This window comes from Chelon labrosus, assembly GCF_963514085.1.
Source record: "Chelon labrosus genome assembly, chromosome: 1".
NCBI lineage: Eukaryota > Metazoa > Chordata > Actinopteri > Mugiliformes > Mugilidae > Chelon > Chelon labrosus.
The window spans coordinates 32,265,387-32,274,511 of NC_140337.1; the positions used below are offsets into that span (position 1 = coordinate 32,265,387).

Here is a 9,125-nt window from a genome sequence, read left to right on the forward strand (position 1 = left end):
CTCCACTTAATTTAGCGCCAGCTTGAAAGTATAAACACAAACAATTTTTTGTAAATCAATTCAGGCATCAATGCATTAAAAATAATCTAGATATATTTTAATGAAAAGTACTGACTGAAGCAAAGATTGTGAATAAAAGCTGGCGTCACCACAGTGATGTCCACCACTGGGTTAGAACGTCAATCAAGACAAGGACACCCCTGTAACTCTCTGTGAGGTCTTGACTTGTACAAAAAAAACTATTCAGTAATACACAGGATTAGATGTTACAATCCCTTGTGCTAAAATCCCAGGCAAAACACATTTAGAGGCCCTGTTCAACTGAGAAACCCTAACAAACCTACAGTCATGTGATATGACGCTTAACCTACAATCTAAATACAGTAAGTAAATGCTGCTGGCTTGTATGGCCCGCTCAGCAGCAGACGCTAACTCAAACCTTGTGAAATATAAGCTAACCAAATGCTGGCTAGCTTAGCCTACAATCTAGATGAACTAAGTAAATGCTGCTGGCTTGTAGGCCCACAGAGCAGCAGAGGATAATTCAAACATTGTGAAACATAAGCTAGCCTAACGCTGCTGGCTTGTATGGCCCGCTCAGCAGCTAACCATAGCTAGCAAGCAACATGAAGACATCCGTAACCTGGCCTAAACAGCAGTATGCAGCATGTCATTGGGGTTTTCAAGTGGGCACCTCCCTTCACCGATGTTTCGTTAAGTTAGGCCCACGACACCTCGAGAAGGCTTAACAGTGACTTCCAGCGTCCTGGAGTCACCCCCCTCCACACCGCCACTGCAAAACCCTGTTTTCCTCACCATTTCTCACCATTAATATTAGACAACAACTAATATTTCAATAATTAGCCTAGTCCTTTATGAATCACGAAACAAACAAATCTACCGTGATTCGCCCCGTTGATGCGGACTGAACCAGGAACCAAACCGACCACATCTATCATGATTTGTAAACACACTAAAGTCACGCAGCCACCCTTACCTTTAGCTAGCTCCCCAGCTAGCATGCTTCCTACGTACCCATAGCCACTCGCTCGCTCTCTCTGCTGCCCGGGACATGTTACATACCGCAGTCCTCTGGCTTTTTCCACATATGCCCAGCTCACTCAGAAGGGCAATCGCTGATTTTGCCACAAAAACAAGGCAACCCACTTCTACCGGGCGGACATAAGCCTTCCATCCATTCTGCTCTGCGTCTGCTGCTAACTCTGCATACTTGGCTCTCTTAGACTCGTTAGCCCCCTCAACTCTATCTTCCCATGGGACAGTCAGCTCTATGAAATAAACTACTTTCTCCAGCTCAGACCACAACAGCAGATCTGGCCATAGACGGGTAGCTATCTCGGTTGGAAAAACCAGTTGTCCATTTAAATCCGCTCTCATCTGCCAGGCTCCTCCTACTCTTAGCTGTCCCGTGTTATGCCTGATGCCTGCTCGTCTAGCCTTTTCTCCCTCCCGTACAAACTTAATGCATCTATTCTCTCTGTTAACGGCCATGGAATTTACATTCACCCGTTTTTCCTCAATTGCAGCTGCTAAACATCTCAGTACCTGATTGTGATTTCAGGTGTAACTAACCTAGCCTGGTCGTTACCATCCTACATTTCCGCCCAAAATTTGATTTCGGTCTGCACGTTAGTCTGGCCCAATGTAATAGGAATCTGTCTCCGTAATGGGCGGATGCTTATTTTGAGGTTTAAAATCATTGGAGTTCCCTTAACCAATCAGCAACGTTTGGTAATGACGTATATTGTGCGCCGGAGTTCAGGCTCTTACGCTTACCACTTCAGCTTCCAGTTAAATAAATCAAACTTTTCCCAAAGCCAGTTGGAAGGAGAGCTACGACGTCCTTGCCATTAATAAAATTGACAAGACAAGCCTCTTGTTCTGGTTTTAATTCCGTGATGCTCTCGAGAGTTGAGACAACTTCGCGGATGGCTTCTAGCGTCTCTTCCTCCGTCGCCATTGTTGCTATGCTGTTGAACTACAAGCTTCGCTGGACTACAAGCAACTCGGCATGCGACTTCCGCGTCATCATTCAACTGTTCGCTGATTGGCGCGGTTACACACGAACCATGGAAGTGCAATTTGGCCAGACTCCGTGCCAGACCGAAATCAAATTTCAGGCGGAAACATAGGATGGTAACGACCAGGCTATAACTAACCTTACAACCTGTCAGAATATGGCTAAGCGTGCAGACACAAGTGCACAGTGGACAGGCATTATCCTCACCTACCCACTGGTTTAGATTCTGGGGAGTTGGCAGCAGTATCCATACTTTTACTTAAGTACAGAATGTGAATACTTTTGCCACCTCCGCAATATTCACATAACGCTAGTAGATAAAACACACATTAATTTTCTTTTCTATTGCAGATTGAATTTGGTTCAAATTTGATTTGTGTTTGGATGAAATCCTGCTGCTATCAAGTAACTTCAGTCTCTACTGTGCAGGATGTTTTATGTTAGTGTTGTCTAATCACAAACAACTCAGTTTTTATGAAATTATAATTATGTAAAAATAATTAATAATTAAAAAATAATTATGTTTCTAATTATAATTTGGAAAATTAGATGTAAATGTAATGATAAAAGTAGACAGATGTATATTTAATGATAAGGAGATTGATAACAGAGTTGTATCATTAGATATCACGTCAAGATGAGACTCAAATCTGCTTTAGGTCAAACTAAGACCAGGTTGAACATCATTCCACTCTGTTACTCAGATCTCTTTAAAGGAATTAATCATCACTTTGACAAAAAGTGATGATTTTTGGTTTTCTTTCATTGTGGTAGAGATTAGATCATTATATTTCACAACAGGACGTGCTTAACCTAGCTTAGCTTGGCTTAGAGACTGGAATCTCTGTCTACAGTTGAAAGTAAAGAGCAGCTGTACCTCTGGTCCTTTTTGGTCTGGTGGCTCTTTGTCCATAAGTGACGTTCTCTGCAGCTGGATCACTGTCTGGAAAATAAAACACACAAGAGTTCCATCAATGAACCTTCTGTGTTCAGTCAGGATAATGTGTTCCTGGTGTTGGGACTTTATTGAATGTGTGCTGTTCCTGCTTCTCTATCTTCTTTGTCTCACGCTGTTAAAATCAGTCTCATCATCTCTAAACTGTCCAATGATCTTTCTGTCTCTCTGTTCATTAAATCTGTTTGAATCCTCTCCATCACCACCTCATCCTTCTGGATGTCCAGAGAGTCTCAGCTGTAGTTTCCACCAGTGATCTGGTGTCTGGGAACACATCAGGTATCATCTGTTTACCTGCATGGAACCAAAGCCTGCTCAAACATGATTGGTCAATATTACTGGGACTAGAAACAGAGACCAGGAAGATTCAGGAACCAAACTCTTTCCTTCAGATTCATCTGAGATCTTTCCAGAGATCTATTAACTCTGCTCCACCACTGACGTCTAGACTCCTTCCTCCATTTGGGACATTGCTCTGAGAAGTTGATTCTCATCATCAGAGTCTAATCACCAACAAATTCTTAGCTCTAAACTCTGATTGTGTTCATTTGTTCCTCTTTCTTTATTAAACTGCATCATTACTGTCAGCATATTTACAGCAGCAGCTTTTTACAGTTTTTCTCTTCTTAACACCTCTGGTGGAAATGTTTGAGAAACAGAGAAGTGGACGACCACAAACAGTTTGCTGCTATTTGTAAAAGCTGACACATCTCACAACAAGGCACAAAACTCACACAATGTACACACTAAGAGCAGCCAAAGGAGACCACACTATACTGAGAAGTGCCACTATCACACCATCTGATCAGACTACAGGTCAGTGCAGTCAGCAGGAGGAAGTTGCTGCTGTGGTTTTACATGCAGAGTTCTAAAGTTCTACATTAATAATTGGATCAAGAGACAGTTTGAGAGGCTGAAAACTCCCAGCAGAGGATCTCTGTTCTCATCAGTCTGTCTCTTTATTCTCTCATGGTTTCAGAAAGTCTAATTCCATCCTCACAACAAACCAGTGATGAATGGATCCTACTAACAACTACTGAGTGTGGACCAGAGCTCAGAGTTAAACACTAACTACACATCAGTTCATCACAATGTGACACTGAGTCCAACACACACTGACCTGCATTAAAGTCCATTGTTATAGACTGAAAATGTGTTACTGTGTTATGAGGGAGCTGCACCCCGGAACCTTTATTAATTAACCCAGTGACCCCCAGGAATGTTTAGAAGTGTACCCCGTCCTGTTGACATGCGCTGCTACCTGTGAGATACTACCTGTTTATGAGTGCTGTTGCAGACGAAGTAAAGTCTGTTAACCGTTCGAAGAGTGCGTGCATTATTAACCATCCAAGGTTATAACATCCATCAACAGCTTAAGTTGATCACATGGATCCATTAAACTGACTCAAGTCTCTATTCAGTTGAGCCTGAAAGTTGTTCAGAGTCCATGTTTGTCTGACAACTGATGTTTCTATAGTTATATATCATATTATACTAATTAGGTTATAAAAGTTGAACATTGTTCTGTCCTCAGTGAATGCATGATTTCCTAACATTTAAAAAGTGAAACTATTTGAGAGGTTTTTTCAAAAATGTACATCCACAGTAACCAATGGTCTCCACAGATGTCAGGAAATGTCCAAAGATGAATCAGTAAAGTGTTGGATTTCATCTTTTTATGGAGATAAATGTAAAATAATAACTATCAACAGACCAGGCTTCGAGGCTTCAGTCTTATTTGACCCTACACCCGATGGATGGATGGTTAAACCAGTGTTAGTTGAAATTAAACTGAACTTAAAGACAAATGTCTAACAGTCAACCTAAAATGAATTATTCATAAATAACAGTTCACATAGTGAGGCTGGTTAGAAGGAAGTGCTGCCTGCCAGTCTGAATTCAGGGTATAACAGTGGTTATGTTCTCTTCCACATCCTCAAAGATGTTTGTTGTCAGTCTTTGTGTATTCTAACAGTTATCACTGGTTGTGTTCATGGTGAGAAGCCAGTGAGGGATTTCATCCTGAACAGACTAGTTTAGTTTAAATAAAGTTAGTGTTCTTGTTTGAAGCCTCCACAGCCTCACTGACATGAACAACTTCTACTGTTGTGGAACCATTGACTGACAATCAAACGGAGAATCAAAGTGGAGTTTTCTGTTTAAAAACCACAAACTACTCTGAACAAAGACTCCGGTTCTTCTCATCATACTAAAGGTTTGTCTCTATCAGTATCAGTCTGACAGTCAGCTGCTCCTACACTCAGTCTCACTACTCTTCAGACTGAAATCTCAGTAACTATGGGATGGATTGTCACAAAATTAGCTGAACAGACTCAGGATGAATTAAAGTTGTTTTAGTGATCTTTTAGGATTCTGGTGTTTTTCATCAAATATAATTATTTTCAGTTCTCATGACGTTATTGGGAGTTTGCATGTTCTCCCTGTGTCTGCGTGGGTTCTCTCCGGGTACTCCGGCTTCCTCCTACCATCCAAAAGACATGCTCATTAGGTTAATTGGTGATTCTAAATTGGCCGTAGGTGTGTGTGTGAGTGTGAATGGTTGTCTGTCTCTGTGTTAGCCCTGCGATGGACTGGCGACCTGTCCAGGGTGTAGCCCTGCCTCTCACCCGATGACAGCTGGGATAGGCTCCAGCAGACCCCGTGACCCTTAACAGGACTAAACGGGTATAGAAGATGAATGAATGAATGAATGACTGAATGACGTTATTATCAGAGAACAGTCTTTACATCTGTCCCTTAAAACTTTCATCCTCATTCACACCTTGAGTCTGGTGTCTCTGGTTATGAATTAGTCATTAGAGAATCACTCTTTTTGCCACCAGGTTAATCTGAACAAATGGTGTCTGGTTGTTAACAGAAGCCATCTTAGTTTGAGATGGAAATCACTCACAGATGTTCCTGATAAAACAATACATTCCCCAGCAGTCATTTAGAGATTAAGAAGATATGTGGCTTTTGTTTTAGCATAAGAATGTTAGCATTTGGTGTTATCATTTATGTGAGACTAAAGCTGTAGTAGTGAACCATGGTGGAGAGAAAGAAGAGCAGCTGTACCTCTGGTCTTTGACTTGTCTTTCTTGTCTCTGATGAATATTTGTCCATGAGGGACGTCTTGTGGTGTCCTCACTGCTGAGTAGACTGCAGCTGGATCACTGTCTGGAAAATACAATGGATACACATCACATTACTGCAGTACTGCAGCTGATAGCAGTACTGCTGCTGCAGGGAGTACTACACTCACACCACCTCTACTCACTAGAAGACTTTATTAAAATGAAATCTGAATCTGTTTATATGTGAGGAAGGTAAAAAGTTGAGGTCACATGAAAATTAAACTGAAAGAACAGAGAATAAGACTGAAGAAAGTTCATTTAATGTAATAAATAATCAAATTAATTATCATTGATTAATGTATCGTCCTGCAGTGAACCATGAGCAGGTCCATGTTTAGACCAGAATCAGGAAACAGAGCCGTTAGCTTCTGTTAACAGACTCACCACAGGAACAGAGAACAAACCTCCCTGACAACAGAGCCATCAACTAAACATTACATTTACCACAGCTGATCTACTTGTTGATGGATTAAGGCATCAGATGAAAATATATAAATACAGTATTATATCAAAGATGTAAATCCTAAATGTATAGAGTTATTTAAACACTATAGTCAGTTGTCTTGTCATTGTGTTGACTAAAATATTTTAACTTTATTTAAAAGTATCCTCCTCTTTCAGAAAGTATTCTCCTAAAACACAAACTAGAGAAACCAAGAGAGAGACGTCAGAGAACCAGAACACAGAGAACCTGAAGACACTTATTGATATAATGTGTTCTATCACCATCACATAGAAATGTCTGATCACAGAACAAATGTCCTCACAAAGACACAAAGACATGAAAACACAATAATAATAACAACTCTACCTCTGCTCCGTCTGATTGGCTGTTTCTTGTTCCCTGATATTTTGACGTCACAAAATGAACAACAATAGAATTTAATGGAAATTAATCTAAATGAACATTTAATGAAAGAAAACTGTTTGTTGATGAAATGTGGAACTAAGTAAAATTCATTTAGAATAATATTCAAGCACAATGTTGATACAAATAAGTAATGAAGAGAAGAAATGATTCTGTAAATAAAATAAATCCAGAAGTCTGTGTCTCACCTTCAGGTTTCCTACGAACACATCGTCTCACCAGGAGAACCAGAGGAACCAGAAGAACCAGAGAACAGAGAGAAGAAAGAGACGACAACACAGGGAGGAGAGGAGAGGAACCAGGAGGAGAGGAACCAGGAGGAGGTGTGGATATAGGAGGAGGTGTGGATGTAGGAGGAGGTGTGGATGTAGGAGGAGGTGTGGTGGTGGGTTTCCCTAGAATGAAGCAAAGCTAATAATGAACTGATTGTCTCATTGTGAATGTTGAAAGCTGCTGAAGAATCATCTCTGACCTCCTCACCTGTGACAGTGATCCAGCTGGATGGAGACTCTACAAGTCTCTGACTGATGACGCCACACTTGTAGAGGCCTTCATCAGACCTGGTAACAGGGTGGATGGTCATGTGACCTGTAGACTCAGTCCTGATGAAGGAGCCATCTTTATAGAAACCAGCTGAGAGGATGGAGGGAGTGGTCTTTGTTTTACAGAGCAGAGTGACGTCATCTCCCTCCATCACAGGGAGGACAGGACTCTGCAGGATCACTGGTCCACCTCAACACAGAGACAAACTACAGCATTTCATCCATTTCCACACAGCTTCATCAATACTAACTCCACAGTCTGAGCTTACCAGAGACAGTGAGGTTGATGCTGTTACTGGTTGCTCCCTCTCTGGACTCACACCAGTAAACTCCACTGTCCTGAGTGGAAGCACCACTGATGGTACAGGAAGAACCAGCTGGTTTTCCCCAGTCCTCACACTGAGTCCTCTGTCCTCCGGTGGTGTTTCTCCTCAGAGTCCATCCAGCAGAGCTGTCGTCCTCCTCACAGCTCAGAGACACAGAGTCTCCTCTAAAGAACTGAGAGCTGCTGGGACTCACAGTCAGACGAGCTGGGAGGGTTCAGATGAAACAATATGATTCATTTAATGTCTTTTCTCTGAGAGATGTTGACTGAAAGCTTTGACTCTACTGAGTAATAATGATGAGGATTGAACAGGTTCAAAGTGAATGAAGACGTTGACTAACCTTGGTTTGTTGTGCTGAACAGCAGAGAGCTCAGAACTAAAGAGAAATGACACTCAGGTTAGTTTGAGTTCAACTAAATCATCAAGAAGAGTTTCATTCATCTCTGGTTCCTCTAAGATCTCTGGTGGATCCACTGCTGAGGACTCAGTGATGTTAAAGAATCATTCAACACTAACTCCAGACAGACTTTATGTCAACTGCTGGGATTCTGAAAGTCTTCATCTGTTAAAGACTCAGACAGAGCAGCTGTGTGTCCATGTGAAGGACAGAGACAGAGGAGGCTTTGACTTCTGCTTCAGTTCTCTGTAAATAACTTCAAGTAATAAATGAAATGTTAGAACACAACAGTGGTTCTTCCATAATCTGATATTTACACCATGAAAGAACACAGTGGGTCAAAGACATCTCTGTTAGAACAGAAGGTTTTAATGACGGAACAAAGTTTTTATTCTTTTATATAATACGTTTGTGGCTTTATTTTAAAAGTGATTTCTGTAACACTGAAAACTAATGTAACACACTTTAGAGAAACAATATTAAAATCAGAAACAGAGAATAACGCTGGGTCCACCCTCAACAGAACAAGGTTCAGTCTTGTTCTGATAAAACACTTCCTACTTGGTTAAGGGGAAGTGGATCAAAGCTTTTACAAACTTTAGCCTTAGATGTGTTTTCATCAATGTTGGAGGAATGTCCTGCTCTTGAGAAAGTCCATGTTGTGCCATATATTTGCTGGAAGATATTTTGTAGACCTCACCTGAACGACAGCTTTCAATACTGAGATCACGTTAATTCGTCTTTGTGACTCTGGTAGCAGTAGCATGAAATCTAAAATATGTCAGAATAATCCTCCAAGGATTTGGAGTTAGTTCAGAGTCACTGTAGGTGAAGACAGGTGGGAACTATTTCACACAAGCTT

At 41.2% G+C, this 9,125-nt stretch overlaps 1 protein-coding gene across 1 annotated transcript; it reads right to left on the reverse strand.

Annotated features, from left to right (window-relative positions):
- Positions 1-7,103: 7,103 nt before the first annotated feature.
- LOC311492748 (low affinity immunoglobulin gamma Fc region receptor III-B-like) lies at positions 7,104-8,074 on the reverse strand (the record flags this gene model as incomplete). Its single annotated transcript, XM_084551135.1, has 3 exons — positions 7,104-7,393; positions 7,479-7,730; positions 7,810-8,074. Coding segments are annotated over 3 exons (807 nt in total), but the record flags the coding sequence as incomplete, so codon positions are not given.
- Positions 8,075-9,125: the final 1,051 nt, after the last annotated feature.